Source organism: Numida meleagris, chromosome 6 (assembly GCF_002078875.1).
Source record: "Numida meleagris isolate 19003 breed g44 Domestic line chromosome 6, NumMel1.0, whole genome shotgun sequence".
Lineage (NCBI taxonomy): Eukaryota > Metazoa > Chordata > Aves > Galliformes > Numididae > Numida > Numida meleagris.
In genome coordinates this window covers 19,048,894-19,069,379 of record NC_034414.1, presented here as the reverse complement: position 1 = coordinate 19,069,379, position 20,486 = coordinate 19,048,894, and the positions used below count along the sequence as shown (strand labels likewise).

The following is a 20,486-nucleotide window of genomic DNA, read 5'->3' as shown; positions in this document are numbered from 1 at the left end:
TGCACACACGTATCTCAGTCCTTAAGAGAAGCCAATCCTCTACGTCACAGAATATTAGAGGAGAGATATTGCATAGTTCCCTGCTGAGGAACCCTGATGGATACTGCATCCAGAAATTCCTCGGTGGCATTTACCAGTTTTTCTTCCAAGTTACGCAGCAAAATCATGAATGCATGAGTACAGCACCTATCAATATCTTCTGGTCAGTCTCAGAGTACTCATCTATCCTCAGACTTCTAGTCATGGATAGAAGAGTGAGGAGAGAGTGATGGAAATGTAAGGAATATATCTAGCCAACTAGGAGATAATTTCTGACTCCTAAACAAAGGCTACATACTTATAATTAGGGCCACTGCCTTAATGTGGAACTGCCACATTAAAAGCGTGCCAAGACAAAGGACATAACCTCATTGTCTCAAAGCTCAAAAATTAAAGAAATCGGAATTCAGCATCTACTACATATTCCTCTACTTGAATGCAGGTTGTAGAACTTTTTTTCCAGATGACAGATCAATGCATTCTTTTTAAACTAATAAAGCTCCTAATCTTAGTACTCCAGACAATGATGATCCACCACCTCCATCGATAAACCGTTCCAGTGTTTATCTACCCTTTTTGCTGAGAAACCCTATCTATTTTACAGGCTGAAATTGCCTAACGTCAAATTTCACCAATTGGATCTTATGCATCTGTTAAAAAGCCTGAAAGATTTCTCATTACAGCAATGTGATTTACCTGTGGACCAGGTAAATTCACAGCCTTTTCTTGCCATGACACCATCACCTCCTAGATATAGCTTGCCAGCAGCTCACTGCAATGTGCGGTCAGCTGGATTGGCTCAGCACACCCATACACAGAGAGAAGTGGCATGGCACAGTGCCCAGCTGTATGTCACATAAGTGGGATTCTTCAGAGTGCAGAGCCCCATGAGACAGCACATTCCTTGGCCACGCGGCGTCCTGCCTCTCCCATCATTTGATCCAGGGCACCAGAGAATTCTGACATACAGCTTGTAATATACAGATATTATTGTTCTGAACGTTTAAGGATAGTTACAAGACCAAACAAATACAGCTCCTTAAGCACTATTTTGTGTAGTTTTCAATTTAAGGCTCATTTTTGAATTTTATCTGAATCTGTATTCAGTTAAAGCATAAAAACAGACACATGGGATGAACACTATCTAAAGGCAAGAATCGATTCTGTTCCATATCCCCTTCTCTTCGTACCCAGTCAGCGGCATTAAGGTTTATCATAAATAGGAAGCAGCAATACACCTCTCTCACATCTTGCTTAGATTAAGCAGTACAGCTTTAAAAACTTAGCAAATATCCCAATTTCTTTTCCCATTATCGAGAATAATAAGAGCAATGAAATAAACTCAGAGGGTCTTAAGGCAAAAAGCCAGAGCAAAAATGCTTCTCATCCCAGTTTCTATGTCTTAAGAGTCACCCCGGTTAAGATCTCAGAGAAGACAAAGATAGAAGGGAAACTTCAATTAATACGCAATGTTTTATGGGAATTAAAATTATCCACCTTTCTTCTTTAATTAATGCTAACATGTCTAACAAATTTGCCCATCTGTCTCATTGCAACAGGACTATGAAAGAACTAATTAGTATACTTGTAAAAAGCATGAACTGTAAATATTTCAGAGGCTAGGTAGAGTTAAAGAAACACGGTTTTTCTATTATTTCTGGACACAAAGCATTTTTAATGCAAGTTTGAAATACCATCATCTCACAACCTCAGCATCCATTAATGACCTGGCCATTTTAAAATGCATCAAGAGCAGAAGGTGAGCTATTTATTCCCTAAAGTCCCCAGGACATCACCACAATAAGGGTCATGCTGACCGTAACACTTGAGCTGTAGAAATGAGCCCAGGGTATATATACGTGATTTGTGTTTCCAGAAGACTAAATGAAGAAATATGCATATTTATTTCAGCCTTCTATTCCCAAGTTAGTTTTCCTTTTACAAGTCAGCCCTAGAAATCAATCCAGTCTTTCCATTATACCTAAATGCGTCTCAGTTTAGTTTTATTCATTACAATAATGCTTAGAAATGTACCCAGACAATGTTCTGGGTAACAATTGTAATCTTCAACTGAATTATCTCCAAGGATATATATACATATTTTCTAAAGTTTCTTTTTGCAATCTCTCATCTTGGATCAATACACAAAAATTAATGACATTAAGAATGTATGCTATTCTCTGAATGCCTTTCTTCATGTTTTGGCTAGTTTTTTCAAATACTGCAATAGTTAAAGCATGAGTTCACAATTTTCTTTATGCTATGTACATTCACTGAAATATTTATGGATAATGGCTAGTAGAAAATACATTACTTGAAAAATTATACAATGTAAATAAATGCTGTTTCATTTGTCTAACTTTACATGTCAACTTAGACAACCAAATAAAATCAAAAATAATTTTGAAGCCATATCCCACAAAACTCCAGATAATCCTAGAACTGGTAGGCATCCTCGAATGAAAAAGAAAAAAGAAAGCATTCCATATTTCTAATGAGATTTTAAAAGTACTTTAAAAACATGGTGGCTCACATGCTCCAGTTTAGTAAACAGTTACCTGACCTATTCCCCAGAACATGCTTCATCCCACAGCACAAACACAAAACTGAGTAACAAATTTGGGATACTTTAACATTTTCCATTTCACGTAACAAGCAGCTACCACAAACCATAAAGCCTCTTCTGGTCCTCTGATCAAGCTAGAAGACAAGATTTAGCAGCAAGCACATGTGATACATTAGGAAAATAAAACAGGAGGCAAAATAGAAGAATCCAAAAATCAAGGCATGCATTAATTGTGAAAATTGGAAACTGTCATTTTCTATATTATTGTGCCTCACTGTAACAATGGTAACTGCAATTGAGGAGCAGCACTCAAACTGACTGTAGAAAGTATATGACTGCTTTTAATTAACAGAAACAAATAAATACATTCTACCATTGCAATTCTGCAATTAAGTTTTCTTCTTATAGTTTCTAAATGTAAGTTCGTGAAATCTAATGCTATGCTCCACCTTCTTTTAAGACAGCAAAGCCCTGCAAGTCACAGGTGACAAAGGTAATTACTTCTTGGGAGGTAGCTGACAATGTACTTCAAAACATAGAATACTACATTTATAAGGAATTACGTAATCATTTCATTCTGAAAATAACCATCTGGCTGTAAAATTCTGCAGCTTGTCCCTCCAGACTTAAAATGCATTGCTAAAAGACTGCTGATGGCACAGATGTTCTCTTTCAGACCGTTCACCTGAAAGTTTGACATACCACTTAAATTAGAAAACAGTTTTCATATGGAAAAATTCTGATCCTCCAATGCATTCAAACAAACAAGAATTTAACAGACACATCGTAGGTTATAATTTAGAAGGAAAACATGAGTTTTCTTGTTGATTTAAATAGCTGCCAAGGTATACAACATAAAGCAATTAACTTCTCAGAAAAACATTACAAACTTCTGATTACCTGCACCAAGGTTCAGGAAAATATGTACAAAATCTAAAAATGCAGAGAACTGAAAAGATTTTATCTATACACCAGACAACTTTACATACACTAGTATAAATATTTTTTTAACAGGGAAGAGGTAAACAAGCAGTTTATAAAAGTTGCAGTGATTTCTCACTGTAACACACTACACATTAATCTTTCACTTGTTTCTGCAAACCATAAGAAGGTTAACAGGACTATCAGAGTCCTCATCTAGTCACATTGCCACTGCAGACAAAAATGTTGGCCGTGGTTTATCCAAGAGCAAACTGTTTCCCTTCTTTCCCTCCATTTTATTTATTTAAACTCATATCACCAGCAAAACTTAAGATCAGTTGCTTCTGCTGGCCTATCAAGTTAAAAAGACATTCTAGTTGCCTTCAGTTGTCTGGATAGCAGATACAGTCAACAAGTCCATTGAAAAAGCTTCCTACAGAGCACATTCATTATCATTACTCTGGTGTCTTAAAGAAATTTCACAACTATGAAGTTAAAGTGCCTTTAATGTGAAAGCACATGCTTCTTTCACCTATAATGTACCACAGATATAGAAACATAGAACTACTGAGGCTGGAAAAGACCTCTGAGATCATCTAGTCGAACCCTCAAAACAGTTTTGCAAGGCAGTGAATCCATTACATTTCAAATCGTGGCAATTTAACAAAAACTTATTAGCTTTTATGACTGCCTCTTGTTGTATGTTAACTTCAACTTAATATCAATCCATGAGACATGGGGAAAAAAGCTGTTCAGCCTTCTGCCCCACTTACTCATACTACCAGCAGCATGAATATTTATGATGCTGCTCAGTTATCCAGATTAGAGAATGGGTTTTGCTGGGAGTTAATCTGATCACAAGAAATACAATGTCATTCACGATAGCTCCTGGACCTGACTCATCACACAGCAATATATACAACATTGACATCCCAAACATGCTGCAGAAAGCAGGACAGGGCTTGATCTAAATTGAAGGAATTGCTAACTATGGATGAAGTACTTAAACAAAGGAAAGGAAAAAGGAGGTGCACTTCAACTCCATTTTCTCCACTCCTTTCTCACCCTTCAGCTTCACTAAAAAATCCATTCCTTGTGCATCCGCTTGAGGCTCATGCACATAGAGATATCTATGTTTGCATAGGTTGCATAGGTTCAGAAGTGCTGCAATTAAGGGAGGCTCGCTCTTCCACAGATACACAAGAACAGTAGCTAGAAGAATGGTTACCCTTCAAAGCTATTTTAGTCACCTGTCAGTTAGTGATCAGACATCCTAACAGGCTGAAGTGTGGTTCTTTAAAAACAGCAGTCTTACAAAGGAGAAGTCCCTTCAACATTTTTTTTTCCCCTTTTTAAATAAAAGTGCTACTAAAAAGGAATCACAGCATTTATATGGGTTAACTGCTCTGTACAGTACAGTCCTTATAAGCATTCTGGAAAGCAAATACTGTTCTCTTTCATTATGAGGGAGTAAAAAGTTCTGTCAATTCACACAAGCTAATAAAGACAAGTGAGACTCACTCACTTGATAGAATTTAGAACACACGAAACCTCCCAGCTCCAGTTGCTATCCAATAATTTTACTGCCATCAACTTTGTGTTGTCATAAACCAATTACCTAAGTTAAAAGAGGCTTAAAACACAACTATTTTTTTCCACATACACAGTAGCTCCTATTTCAAAGGCAATCCTCTACGTAGCCAGAATACAATTCTTAAAATGTATCACTAAGAAAAACGTCGACTCTAAGGATGACATTTCTGCCTCCTCCTTCCACCTCGAACAGATTCAATGCATATTTACATCGTGTACCAAATAAACTGAAGAGAAGACTGTAGACTTGTACAATAGTCTAGTAACTACAAACCGAGTACCTTGTGTTTAAACACATACAACGTAACACTGTCTCACAGCCTCTTATCTGACCTCCTTTGTTATGGAAACACTACAGCTTTCTCAAAACAAAACAAACAAAACCTGTGATGAACTGAGGACAAACGCTTTAATGTGTGCCACTGGTGTGATATTTCATAAGTCCTGAATAAACCATCAGATTTGAATCATGACACCAAGCAGACTCAGTAATTCTGTTTCCAACAGACACTTTGGGTAGAGTCATGCTCCCAACAGAACATAAAGTGGTACTAACTAAAAATAAACAGACAGCCATATTCTTGTTTCCACTGCAAATGAACACAACCTTCATAGCCAATCCTCAAAAGACCTTTTTTAAAAAAAAATACTGGTTTCATCAATTCAGAATTTGCAAAAGATATCAGGCACCTCCATGCTTTCTCCCTTTGGTGCACAGATATCAGTCACAAATGGAAGTAATGTCTCTAGTAAGAGAGCCAAAAATAAAATTTCTCTCTGTGTATTACAGAATTGCTAATCTGCCCACAGCAGGCAAAAGTCAAGATCTGAAAGATATCAGGTATATCAGAATTAAGGTTAATGATAGATTATGCAGTCAATAACACTTAGATTAGTAACTTGATCATTTATTTTTCCCCCATAATATATCCATTTGTATTTCATTCCTTATCTCATACAAGATATTTGTGTTCTGGTTATACCTTCTGCTACACAGCTGTAATGCTATAATAGGATGGGAAGTACCACAGTAATAGCAGGGTGGCAAAGTCTTTGGCCCAAATGCAGCACCTGCAGACACAAAGGAAAAGACCTGCTTACCTTTGGAAGGCCTCAGGTATGCAGGGATCTCCAGCAAGATGCCCTCACCTTCACTGCCAACCCTTAAATGAGGTCTGGGAAGGGGCAGATCCTGGCTCCACCAGGTGCAGCCACTTGGGTGCATTGCATGCACCTGAGCTCCCCTGGGTTGGCCCTGCCTTCCCATCAGGTGGAAAACCACTGGTTCAGGCCATGACTTGGCATTTCTGCTACAATAGCCAATAAATTTTGATTTAATTGTTTGACAATTTCTTACACCTTTAAACAACTCTCACTCCTCTCTCAATACTCTCCCATCAGCCTATACCCTGCCTGATGTGCAGCATTCAAAACTATAGCAAAATCTTGGCTGAGATGCTATCAGTGCAAAGTAAGTGGCAGAAGAATTACCACATGCCCTCCAAATGACACTTCTTGCTCATCAATCCAGCATAACTTTTGCAGCATGATGATTCACTCACATTCTGTTTGCAATCCACCATAAAGCCTCAACTTCTTACTGCAGGATTTTAACCTAGAAAACTACCATGTCTCATCCTATACTAGGCATTCGTTCTTATGTTATGCACACAACTTTCTGCCATTACTTTGAAGTCCAATTATGTCCTCAAGTCATATTTGACTTGACAAATGTTTTTCAGACCTCTAACAAAAACAGGATTTAAAACTCAACACCAGACACAAAGTCTAGAAAGGGACCCAAAAGATCTCACATAAAATATCCTTTAGGAGAGTGAACTGTAATAACTCCTCACCCCCCTTTACAGTTTGAACAACCCTATGCAGATTCCTTGAGATCATGTTTCTATAATTTCTTTATATGGAAAAGCATTGGAAAAAAACCCACAAATGTATGATGATATGCCAAAGCCTTAAGGAGTCAATCTACAACACAGATAGCACTGCTACACCTTACAAAATGAAATTTTTCTAAGCCTTGTCAGTATTTCATAATTTGTTCAGCTGGTTGCTTAACTACAGGCTCTGAAAACAAACAAGAAGTCTAAGAAGATAGTTCTATGTATTTTTTTTTTTAAATACATATCAGGAAGTTAATGAAGGCATCTTTCTGCTTTCCCTTCATCTCCTCTGTCCTCCGTAATGCAGCTGATAGCTCCAACGCTAATCTGTGTGAATGACATCTAACTTGTCTGAATAACTTTGTCCTTTACCTAACGTGTCTGTGCACTGATTTAGCTTTCACTGAAAGCTCAGCCAAAAAACAACAGCAGCAATACATATTTCGGTCTTGCTATATTCTGTTGCGTAACAGACTAGGCCTTATTTCTCATACTAACTTACAGATTATTTCTTCAATACTTCTGCAAGATTACAGTTATATCATCGCATGGCTTTTTTCAACATAAATTGAAGAACCAAAGGTGTGTGTTCTTTAGAATGTGACACCAAACGAACAGAGAAGCTCAGCACAGCAGTTCTCACCTGGCTGAGAAGCCAAGAAGCCACCTTTGAAATTAAGTACAGCATTTCAGTGCTAAACTCTAAATTTGGCTCCTTAACTTCCACGAAATGTCTGAACTCCTTGAGAGACTCAACCTCACACTTCAGGGAGTGGAAGAAATGAACATTTAAGAACAAGTAGTAACAAAACTGAAGAGAAAGAATAAAATGTCACGAGAGGAACCCAGGGGCTAGACAGACTAAAAGATTTAGCACTGGATGAACAAGCAGCTTTGGGCCAAATACAGGGGCATGGTTACCAAAAAGCACTCGCACTTTGGACCTCCAGAAACCAAGCCAGCAGCACCCAGCCGGGCAGGCCGATTTCCACGGCCTCTTGTTCGATTTGCAGTAGGACAGAAATGCTCCGTTCCTCCTCGGTTCACCTTCTGGGCCTTGCAACCTCACATACCGGGCGCTCACAGCCCACAGTCGCACAGCTCCGGCCCAACAAGTCTCCCCGTCGCCGCTCTCCCTGCACAGCAGCAGCGGGCCAACTGCAGCCCAGCACTCACCCAGCAGCTCCTGGGTGCCGTGCAGGAGCCTCCAGCCTCCCCGGGCGGGCAAGGACAGCCCAGCGCCCAGCACCGGCCGCCCACCTCGCAGCAGCCTCAGCACACCGGCGCCGCCGCTCCTCCACCAGGAGGCCGCCATCTTGCCTCTCCCCCGCTGCCGGCGCGGGGCTGCCCCTCGCGCTGCCTGAACAGAAAAGCCGGCACGTCCCCGCCCCGCTGTCCGCCGCGCAACCGCCGGCGTTTGGAGCTACGGCCCGTGCTGGGCGGGGAGCGCCGGGCAGGCAGCCCTGCGGCACGACTCCCCGTGGCAGGACCCAGCGCACGCACCGGCGCCATGACCGCCGCCAGCGGTCCCGGCCTCGAGCTCGCTAACGGCAGCGACGCGGTGCAGGTAACGAGAGGGCGGCTGCTTCAGCGCGCGCCGTACGGCTCTGGCAGCTCGGCTGCGGTCGCAGGGCTCTGCGCAGAACGAGCCGAGCGTTAGGCTAGGCCTTAGGAAAACGTGTTGCTGCCATCACGCAGCTTCTGTTGCCCTCGCTGCAGCAAAACGCGAGAGGCCCCCTCCTCAGAGGGGCTGCGCGGAACGAAGCCTCCGTTCGCCGTCAATGTAAGGACCGAGAAGTCGTCTTGTGGCTGTTACAAAGCCCGCGTCCCCCTCTGCTTAAGGCTTGAGTCAGCCTGGAATACCGGCCGTTTAATTTCGTCTGTGCACGCTATGCTTGTTTCTCAGGACAATATATAATTTCTAAGCAATTCGTGAAAAGAACATATATATGTATTCCAAATATTGCTTATTTAATGTATAGTGTCCTAAACCAACCACATTTTATTCCAGTTTTACATCTTTATTATTCCTGTGCTATTCCCTTACAAATGGGTTTGTTTCACAGATAACCTGTATATTACTATAATTAGTACTACTAAAGATAAATTAAAAATGTACTAACGTAAAGGAAGTGAAAGCAAAAAGGACAGTCCTTCTGTAATTGAAGTCATAAGTTAGACTTTCATACTGAAGTATGAGTATTACCCATTTAAATGGAGTTTCAGAATTTAAATTCTTAGTTTTCTGATGGCTTTTATCTTTTTTAATTTATTTTTAGGATAAGTTACATCCAAGAAACCTTATCCCAGAACTTTGTAGACTGTTTTATGGTTTAGGCTGGGTAACAGGTACTGGTGGAGGAATCAGCTTGAAACATGGGTAAGTAAAGATGGAAGAGCAAGAAACTATATGATCTTTAAAGGTTCTTTACAACCTAAATCATTCCATGACATTTACAGAGAAAGGGTGCCTGTATTTAGTAATCAGTGAGGGCAGTTCTGTTCCATGGCAAATGCTTCAAAGTCAAGAGCTAGTGAAGAAGGTAGAAGGGGAAATGAACGCTACCACAGACTTAAACCAAAGCAGGAAAGATGTCTAGCCTGAATTGATCATTAAGATTCTTTCAATGGAGAAAGAAAAAAGGTACTCTGAAATTTTCTCTCTATCTTCTGCCTCCGAGGTAAACTAACTGCTTTTAAGGAACAATTCATTTTCCCTTTTTCATTCCATTAACTATGGAATCTAGATTAGATTACACAAAGCTTTCAGTAGTAAAGTGAGATTAATCCCACCCTGGACATGTCACAGACAAGGCATTTCCTTCAGTAAAGAAGCTACTGTTCTACCGAGAGAATTTCTAAGGAGTTATTGTTGACATAATTAATGCAGCGCAGGCAAGAGAAAAACAATTTTTGGTGTATATTTAAGAAGCATCGCTTTGCTTTTTAACTGTTTATTACCTCCTATTCATGCTTTCAAAGCATCTAATGGAAACAACCCCTGCTAGTGGCTGCTGAAAAAAAAGAGAAACCATCACTGCAAAATACCTTTCAGTGTCTGCCACTGCCCCATCATGGAGCACTGTGATACTGTAACTTAAAAGTTACTGATATCTCATTTTTCTGATGTACACTTACATGCAGCATATGTCAGAAAAAAAACCCAACACAGCTATTACTCTTCAAATATATATTTTTATCTGAAATAAAGGTTCTAAACACTAATATTTGTGATTTTCTAATGGCTTTGTACAAGTCATTTCACTTCCCTACCTAATTTTGTAAATAAAGCAACAGCAATAAATAATCAAAGGAGTGACAAGAGTATTAATTCTTGGGGTAGCAATCGGAAGGACCAACACAATGTAAAAGGCGTTACAGAAGAGGTGGAAGGATGGGCTTGATAGCAAGGTGCTACAAAGGAAGAGAAGTAGATCACTCACCTGTATCAGAAGATTCTGGCTTCACAGGGAAAAGCTTCCACCAAGGAGGAGTCTCCAGAAAGAAATCCTTCCTGAGGGGCAGTCAGCCCTTAAATGAGGCCTGAGAGTGACACAGGTGAATTGCCTTCACCTGTGCTTCCAGGGCTGACTGGGTCTTTCCTCCAGGTGCTCAATCAGTGGTTCATGCCGTGACTCAGCAGTTCCCATACACTTGATTTTAAAGTTTTTCATCTATAGAAAGATCTTTCTAACATTAATTTCTTACCAGCAGCTGAATATAGGCTGCTTTTTCTGTTGTTTCTGTATAATTCGTGTTCATTTTGACAAGACAAATGGCTTCAATGGAGAATACACTGATGCAGTAGTACAGTTTTCTTCAACAATTCTATCACTTTGTAGCTCAGACTACACTGAAGTACATATTTGAGTAGCTTCCAATGCATCTTACATGGTAGGAGTAGCAACCTGAATAATTGTACTCGTTTTTATACCTACATTAGCAGTAGGCATGTTTCAGAATGAATAGCCATAAGGCAAAGAGTGGACTAGCCTAGAATTGTTCCACAGGAGATAGGTAAAGAACAATTGAAATTCAATTGAGATTCTAGCGATTAGTTTTACCTTGCATCCTGATCAGTGTTACTGACTGCACCGTTTATAGGAACTACTGAGAGTAAAGATGCCAGGACATGGGATAGCATTATTAAAATTGGATCTAGAATTCTTTGTCAGCTGTCCTATATTTCACAGTCTGGATGATTCATTTCTAGACGAGAGAGAAAAAAATTTAAACATCTCTCACTTCTTAGGAGATACATCTGTAACTTGACTAATTATTCACTAGATGTCTCTGTGCTCCTGAATTTAAAGCATTGCTGTTGAAACCAGAGAGTGATGAGTATGAGACAGCAATCTGATTTTCTTTGCTGTTATTGAAAATATTTCAGATGCCACCTTAAAATTATTTAAATCAATATTTTTATGGATTTTGTTCATGTAAACATTGGAAGAAAAGATACACTTCTACTTGAATTTGTCACTTAATTGCTTTGAGTAAGTGATTTTTTTAATCAATGCAAATAAACACACAAATGCATTCTAAAACTATATGTAAATTAGGCAGTTACAACAAAAATGAAAGTATTTACATTGTATAATACAAGAGACACTTGATACTGTTTGTAGGTAGTCTGTGGACTTTTAAGTAGCAGTTTTGCTACAGAGCAGTATCAGCTTGCAATTTATTTTGTTCGCTTTTTTTTTTTTTCAGAATTCTGGGGCCTGAGTTTGGGATTATTACAGGGGAAGGTTATGTGTTTTCCTTTACAGAGAAACCAAGTTGCATTTTCTGCATGCATTTTGAATCTCTTGTCAAGTTGAAAGCACTGCTTGCTATCCATGTAAGCTAGAGATTTGATAAGCTCTTATGTGATCCAGCTGCATTTTAAAAATAAAAACAAAAAAAAAACCAACAAAGAACAACCCCATTCATCTGTGACTATATGTATGGAAGAGCAATGAATTTATTATCGTGGTCTGGATTTGCTATTTCTTTTTCAGTGAATGGCGACTAGAGTTCTAATGCTCATGCTATTAAATAGACTTTTTTAAAAATAGTTTTCCCTATCTTCAAATTTTCTTAGGAATGAAATTTATATTGCTCCTTCAGGAGTCCAGAAGGAAAGAATACAGGTATGTTTAACTATATTTCTACCTCAGAGCTCATCTTTAGATGGGTGAAATTACTTATGTTTAGTGTTTTATTTTTCCTTATGTAGACTTACAATACTATGGACTGCATTCCTGAAATAACTGGATTTCTCCTCTTGCTTAAGTACTCAGCTACCAAAGCAAGCCTGTGGCCAGTGTGGGTTAAAGCGAAAAAGACTGAAAGTTACTCTAGATCAGCTTTTTTCTTTTTGAAGCTTAAATGGCTTTATAGCTATCTGAGTACAGTTTCAAGTTACTGTAGTACACACATATTAAGCATTAACACCGCTTTCCTGTTTCTTGTCATTTGAGTGATTGGAAATCTTTCTCTTGATCTTCTCAGTGAATAGATGAGCTTGCTCCAAGAAAAGGTGACATTGGCTGTTTTATGCCTTTCCTGGAATGGCAAAAAAAAAAAAAAGATAAACCTAGAATATAAGTGGAGGGGAAAATGGTAAATGATAACTATTTTATGACAACAGGAAATCCCCTGACACAGAATAATATGCGGAAGGGATTTATTGTTTTACAGCTCTGAGGGGAAATATGATGAAAAGTGAAAGGAATCTCTTTGCTGATAGAAACTTGAAGTTTTGCGTAGTGCTCACTAGGAACATAAGCAAATAAAGACAGGAAAAGGCATATGGCAAGGCTGTGATGTTTTGTTCTTTGCTGGCAGAGGCAGTGGATTGAGCATAGCGAGTAAGGAGATGTCTTACAACTGTTTTTTCTGTTAATTATTTTAATGAGACGGTTTTATTTCTACCACAGACAATTCTCTGCTATTTATTTTATTTATTTATTTTGTTTAATACAAAAGTAACATTTCTATAAAGCTACTTTTTTTGTGTGTGTGTGCTTTTGATGGTCTGTTATTTAGATATAAGCCATCTCCTTTCTTAGAAAATTTTAGTTTTACAAGCATCTCCTTGACAGCAGTACTGAAAGACAGTACCAAATATTCATTTACTTTAGACAGAAATGATAATTAGTGTTAGTGGATAGAATAAACATAGCATGTTACAGCATTTTTACAAAGTTAAAATTGCATTCTGTATTAAATATATTGTGTATGGGTATGTGTATATCTCCTTAGAAGGAAAATAAAACTGTTCAGGACATCACAGGTCAAAATAATTTCTCTCATACAGCCAGAAGACATGTTCGTTTGTGACATGAATGAGCAGGACATCAGTGGTCCCCCACCACACAAGAAACTAAAGAAAAGCCAGTGCACACCTCTCTTTATGAATGCCTACACTATGAGAGGTATGTAGCAAATCTTTTTGTTCACTGTTGACTGAAACGCTGTATATGCACTGTCAACAAAATAAAAATTCAGTACCAGATTCTTTATACATGATAGTCAAAGTGAAAAAGACATGAACCTATAAAATAAACTTATTTGTACAGGCACACAGACAATGGAATGTAATCCATAGTAACAGCCATAAGCCTCTTTTACAGCTTCTTACATAGATACACCTGAGATCATCTTTTCAGCACTGATTTTTAGCAGTCTATTAATAGTTTGTTGGAGGGAATGTGAGGTCACTGACAAGCCTTGGCTATTGTCAAGGGTTCTAAATTATCAAGTGAAAGAAAGATGAAAGTTTTCTTTAGCTTATAATCACAGTGCCAGTTTCCAGTTGGGCATCCATTTCCTTTTCTGGTGTCAGAGATGTTAAAGGAGGCTCATTTCTTGCAATTCCTTGATATGTTTAGGTAGCAACGTGGCTTGCAGTCTCACTTTGGGAAAAACTGTTGGGGGTACTTGAGCTGCAAATGATGTTCTGTACGTTTCTCTGCCACACCTGGACTTACTGGAATGTCTGCAGATGGACAGTAATAGAGATCTTTTTCTATTGTGGAAGATTTACATCTGTTACTTTAGAAAGGATTTAAGGAGATTCACCTAGTCTTTCCTGCATGTTAGTCTTTTCTTATTTTCCTGAGGAAAATTCATATTTTTGGCAACACTGCAGCCACATTAGTAAAGTTAATTACAATTATTTTCTGTCTTTCCATCATGGTACAATAAGATAAGTATTTTTTCAGAGAATCAATGGATAATTGAGGAATACTGCTTTTATAAAGTTGAAGTATTTAACTTTTGTGAATAAGTTTGGAAATCCTTTAGAATCACAAATTTCTGATAAAATTATTGGAGTGTTTTAGTTTTTGCAGCACATAAAAAACTATACAAGGGGTGTTTCTCCTTGCTTTTATGCAAATAGTTTTTCTCCTGGAATTTGTCACTAAGTAAAACTTGACACTGGTGTCCTAAAACAATCTATAATTATCCTTTACAGATGAGCAATTGTTTCCTACCTTTCTTTAGGCTGCTGTGCATTTCTTTTCTAATACAGTAAATCACCATTTGCTAAGATGCCTAGCCAAAGAAAATCAATCAAGTACATTAACAAATTTTTCTTAATAAATGCCTTTTAAAAATTGTAAGAAACATGTATTTTTCTTCTTTTTCTCTTCTTAGGAGCAGGTGCAGTGATACATACTCATTCCAAGGCTGCCGTGATGGCTACCCTTCTTTACCCAGGGAGTGAGTTCACTATTACCCATCAGGAGATGATAAAAGGAATCCAGAAGTGTTCTTCAGGAGGCTATTACCGGTACATTTTTAAGAGCAGAGATGTGCTGTTTGATCGCTTGTTTTCAGCAAAAGAGATGATAAGTAATTTGAGTTATGTGTGTTCAAGTGTATAATATAAAGTATTACAAATAAGTCGTAACAAGACCTCTGGAATAAATCAGTCATTGGCTTCCCCTAAGAAGGTCTCAAGCCTATGGGAGAGATCTGAGATAAAATCTTGCAAAGTCAAAGTTACTGTGGTCCATTGAGCTATAGAAACAAACTAAATAAAGAGCCATGTCTTGACAAATATCTGAAAAACGGAGTTGTTAATACATCTATGCAATGTTAAACTGAAACTGTAGCCAGCCAACATTAGGCTCAATTGATAAAGTACGAACTGTGTTTGGGTGGACTTCACGTAGCCTGTGCTAGTTTAGGGCAAGTTAAGAGAGTAGAGGATTTCAGATTTTACTTGACAGATTTTGAAAGAAAAATCAGAATAAACAGCTCATTAAAGATAACATTATAACTTTCCAAGGATGAGCTCTGAGGTAAGTGCTGAGTTATTCCAAATTATGTGTGATGGCTTGTTTTGAGGACTCCACCCACGGAGCATTGAATTGAGACCAGCAAACAACTTTTATATAATATGTGACAATTAGATGAAAAATTGAAATGCTTAATTATTTCCACTTTTTGATGTAAATTTTTGTAAATAACAATTGTCCTTTGGCAAGGGAGCAAACAATATGTTTGGCATGTGACTTTATGCCTGGACATATTTTATTTGGAGTTTTGGTTGACTTGCCAGCTTTACCTTCTTGTTAGCATTAGCATTTGCATTTTTCATGTGGCAGATCTTTCTAGTAAAAAACATCCCTTATACTGAACTGTCTAACACTAAAACAACTTCCTTTTTTGAATTTTCATTGTGAATTTCCAAAATTCCTGTATGTTACTCAGGAAACATTGTATTTATCGCATTCCATATCTACAAATTGTCCTATGTCATCCTGCTGCCATATCAGGAAAAAAAAATATCAAAGCTCCAGATTACGTGTTTGCTAAGTACATATTCACCCATCCAAGATCAGTTCCATTGCCTTGCCTCACACCAGACTGCACACTGAATTCGAAAGAAGTTCTAGAAGCTATCTGGGAAAATGTTACAGATAGGACAATCAGAAGTATTTACTGGCCTAAATATGATCCCTGAATGCCAGAATAATTTTACCTTTGGCTTCTGTAGAATTAAATCTGTAGTAAATAGCTTTCAATGTCTCAGATTGTCTCAAAGTATTTTATATGAACTTTTGTCTCAATGCAGGCTCCTTATGTTTCAGTAAAATATTTTTTTTTCTCTACTCTTTAACTCATTCAGAGTCTTCTGTGGGTTTAATAGCTAATAATTTTTACAAAAAGGGTTATGATTAGCCATCAATTTTTGATGTTTATACCTTCTTCCAAACGTCCAAGTACAAAGTGGAAACTAGGAAACAAATCCCTTAGTTGAAACTTCCTAACTAGTAGCACACACTCCTTATCTAATTTTAATGATTAGAATATATGAGAGTCAAAGTAAACCTACAGACACTTAATTTTCTTCCCTCACTATTTTATAGACTTTTTTGGGAAAAGGATCAGCATTAAAAACTGTAAGACACAAGACCTCTTAATTTTGTAAATATTTAATATGAAGTACAGGCTATATTAATTTTACCATTGCTTCCCCTGTGTTTTCTGTAAGTTCTGCTAGCATCCACTCTTGAAATATCTATGAGATCTCAATGATAAATCCGAACGTGAACTGGGGACTTATTAAAAACTATTTAAACAAGTTTCTGCCAGTGTTAATTAAGGTTCAAGCAATGCCAAATATCCCAATCTCCTTCACAAGAAACTCTTAGGCAAGTTCCACTGAGTAACATGCATCATCTTGTCTTTGGAACTGGGGTTCTCAGGCTCTCTTAAGATCACATGTAGCCCACCAACCACTCTATCAGAGAAGAATTTTTTTTTCATGTGTTGACACTTACTTTCTATTTATATTCCGTAGCAGGACAATCTTATTTCCAGGGGCTTTTTGGACTACCTAAATTCAATTTTTTCTGCTCTCCAGCAAACAGTTTTGTTTCCTTCTTTGTGATATGATTCTTTTAAATAATTTAATCTGAGATCAAGCTTGTAGGCGATGCCAATACAGGATGAAGAAAGTCTGAAAAAGTTGCAAAGGGACCCAACTACAAAGTGATGAATCATGAACAAACAACTATATCTAATACATTAAAGCGTTATTTTCTTTTTGTGTCTCAAGTGTGGTTCAGATATTGCCAGCAGATCATGAAAGTGAGAGAGCTTCCTGAGTTCATTTACTGCAGTGTGACTCAAGAGAAGAACTTAAAAATCTCTAGTGCTGAGAATCTATTAACACCTTTATGCAAAGGAGAAGCTCTTTCTAATGGAAGAGCTGAGGTATAAGATACATCACTCTTCCAAATACTTCATTTTTAAGATATATTTAAACCTACTTTTCTCTTAGATATGATGATACACTGGTCGTTCCCATTATTGAGAATACACCAGAAGAGAAGGATCTCAAGGAAAGAATGGCAAGAGCAATGGAAGAATACCCAGATTCTTGTGCTGTTCTGGTCAGACGTCATGGAGTTTATGTATGGGGAGAAACATGGGAAAAAGCCAAAACAATGTGAGTACAATTAAAGAATATGGTATATTTTGCCATTATACCTCAAAATTTTATTGACTCTGCTGTTTTGTGTATCTCTGACTATTGTCAGTGATTCAGAATATTCATAAACCTCTGCCCTCATTGAATTTACAGGTTCACTGGGTTCATCCATGATTTCACTGTTCAATTTTTCTTTCCAATCTATTCTGACTGATAGAGTTCCCAGCATTTTCCTTTTACATGGACAAGTATGAAGCTCAAGACAGTTCATACAGTCTTCTCTAGTCCCTTTTTTTGGGGGGGATGGGTGTGGGGGCATTGGAAATGGCAATCTTCACTTGCTGCTGGAAGTGCAACACATCAGGATCATGTAGCCAAAATGCTGGGCACTAGGGTGTCTTTGCTGACATTCTGTACAGCAGCGATGGAAATAAATGATAACAGCTTTCCAGACAGACTGTCACATTGATTATGTGCAGCTCAAGGAAGATAACTGTTAACATAAAAAACAGTAGGACTTGAATGTATTGAACCTAACTTTACACTTCACCTATTTTTCCATTTAATTCTAGGTGTGAGTGTTACGACTACCTATTTGATATTGCAGTACAGATGAAGCAGCACGGGCTAGATCCTTCAAAACATCCAGCAGGAGAAAATGGGATCTTGTGAATGACAGCAATATTCAGGTGTGAGTTTATCTGTAGACATTATCTGTTTGCAGGGAAGGACTACAGATGACACCATCTGTTCAGTCTGCTTTCCCTCTCAGGCAACAGAACAGAAACTTCAGTACTCTCCTTGCTCTGTTACCACTGCAGTTGTATCTAAGCCTGAAATCATGCTTCCTTATCATCCAGTGCACTGAAAGGATATATATTAAGTATGTCCTGTGCCTATTTTTACACTTAGGTACAGCTCAGTTTGAATTCCTTTTTAAAACCAAGCTATATCAAGCATTACCAGAATGAAAACAGTGAAAGAAAAGGACTTCATCGTAATACACTAATTTATACAGAGATGTCTGAACAAGCACTTCTGTTCTTCAGCTTGCAGTATCAAGGTTTTTTTCGGTCTTTCCTCAGTGGTGCTACTTATTTGGTGTCATTTTCTGCACTTGAGCAGAAATGACTTGTTGCAATTGGGATAAGTTGAATTAATTATTTTACATACTTACATTATAGAGTGATGCTAACTATGAATTTCTGTTTTCTAATGCAGCAATGATCAATGTTTTCAAGGTTTTCATAACCAGTATTTTTAAGTAAAAGAATGTACATAATACAGTCAGGCAGTACTTTACGTAATTGAAGGGGAAGGTGCTCTGAGGCAATTTACACATAAGCTTTCTACAGCACAGTAGGGCAAAACACAGTGGTAGCACAATATTTCAGAGTTTGGCATCCCTCTTCCTCTAAATCTAAGCAAGTTTAAAGGTACTGCCTCAGATTATAAAGGAGCTCCTAGACCAAAGTAGTGGTCTAATAAAACAGAAAGGGCTAACCTGTTGCACAGAGTTGGCCCATCAGATAATTCTCTCCACCCACTGTGTTTGCATCAGAAGAGATGAAAAATGGGTGCTTAGGCAGTGTGAGCATAAAACAGCCATGTACTCAGAGCACTAGCTGTTATGCCCACGCTAGAGGAGGAAGCAGTGGGACAGGACGCATGCTGTCAAATGAGTCCTTGCGTGAACAGGTATTTGGAGTGCTGCCACTGCATGCAGGGACATCTGCCTACCACACCTGCATAGAGCTACCCCATGGCCTCTGAGAAAAGTTCTAAAATTGCTCTTCAGCTCCTGAAATTGCATAGGTGGAATTAATCTTCCTTTGCCTATCTCTTATGTCTAAATACCTAATTTTAGAGTATAGAATCATTAAGGTTGGAAAAGAGCACTAAGATCATCTAGTCCAACCTTTGACCTATCACCACCATGCCCATTAAACCATGTAAATCTTCGTTTTTATCTTGTTTTCCCTACACAGATATCTTCGTATGTGATTATGTGAGTTCCAGTTTCCACCTCGCACTGTTGAAGCCAGAAGGGGGTGCTCTTATACTCAGCTGAATTAACAGATGTTGGCAGCCAATTTTGACCAGACACATCAAAGAAGAAAAAGAGTTAAAACAAAGAGATCCTGAACAATCATTGCTGTTTATGAGTACTGGCAAAAGCTACAGGAGGAGGAATGAAAATTCGCATTCAAAAAGCTACAGAGAACTAACATGACATACTGTTTGCACGATTTAAAAATCAGTTTTTTAACAAATTTGCATTTGCTGATCCTGCTTTACTGCTGCATCATTTAGCTTGTTCTAGATCTCAGTTTCTGAAAGATGAAGCAGTCCTCATTCTTTGGAAGGATATGAGGACCTCCCCTTAATTAAAAGTTATGTTTAAAAGGATTGTTTAAACTGTTGATTAATTTATGCTACGTTAATTTCTGTGAAATTAAGCCTGTAGCATATGCATTTTTAAATGATATTTTAATTGTTATTGCGTGTAGGAAACTCATATAATTTTGTAGCACGCATTTGGAAGTTGTTACTGAGAGTTTCCTCCGGCTCTTGTCTATTTTTTACCTCTTTAAATTCATTCACTTTCAATGCAATTGTTTAAAACAGGTTTTTATTAACTGCTATTAGCCAGTCTAATGTCGGTTTACTCAAACAGCTCATTAAAATTTAGTTTCATATACTTATGTATCTTAGTGTCTTATTTCAAAACCTCCTGGAATAGCCCCAGTGGCGTCCATCTAAGCCATGACTGACCAACTTTCTGACTGAGTACTGAGACTCTTGTCCCGAGGAAGAACACCAATTGACAACTGACATTGCCAGAAAGGAGAGGTCTTGTTTTCCCTTCTGTTTTCTGCTAGGGGCCATGCCTTCCCACCATTTCCCTTGCATCATCTTTGGCACCTGTTTGAGCTTCTGTGAGGTGAATTAACTTATTAACCTAAGAGAAACTACTGCAGGGGGTAAAAAGAAAATAATTATATTGTTTCCTAATCAGCCACTGTTAAAA

At 38.1% G+C, this 20,486-nt stretch overlaps 2 protein-coding genes across 3 annotated transcripts in view; one reads left to right on the top strand and one right to left on the bottom strand.

The window, feature by feature from the left end:
- The window catches only part of PDHX (pyruvate dehydrogenase complex component X), an 81,702-nt gene that overhangs the window by 33,406 nt on the left and 27,810 nt on the right, over positions 1-20,486 (bottom strand). The window contains exon 1 of one of the 2 annotated variants that reach the window (XM_021402102.1): positions 8,197-8,368. The exons of the other annotated variant lie outside the window; for it this stretch is intronic. Coding sequence (XP_021257777.1) covers positions 8,197-8,335 — 139 coding nt within the window. The 5' untranslated portion in view covers positions 8,336-8,368. Of the gene's footprint in view, positions 1-8,196; positions 8,369-20,486 lie in introns of those variants that run through there. 2 annotated transcript variants of the gene reach the window in all.
- On the top strand, positions 8,392-20,154 carry APIP (APAF1 interacting protein). Its single transcript, XM_021402104.1, has 8 exons — positions 8,392-8,587; positions 9,300-9,400; positions 12,107-12,155; positions 13,325-13,442; positions 14,668-14,803; positions 17,306-17,473; positions 18,028-18,144; positions 19,444-20,154. Exons 1-7 carry the CDS (start codon positions 8,531-8,533, stop codon positions 18,125-18,127), a joined length of 729 nt encoding a protein of 242 aa, XP_021257779.1. The 5' UTR covers positions 8,392-8,530; the 3' UTR covers positions 18,128-18,144; positions 19,444-20,154.

Bases quoted from the DNA above. Each gene is read 5' to 3' on its own strand.
- APIP (XM_021402104.1), top strand. From the start codon at position 8,531: ATGACCGCCGCCAGCGGTCCCGGCCTCGAGCTCGCTAACGGCAGCGAC. The intron at 8,588-9,299 runs GTAACGAGAGGG...ATTTATTTTTAG, and splicing joins ACGGCAGCGACGCGGTGCAG to GATAAGTTACATCCAAGAAA. The intron at 13,443-14,667 runs GTATGTAGCAAA...TTCTCTTCTTAG, and splicing joins GAATGCCTACACTATGAGAG to GAGCAGGTGCAGTGATACAT.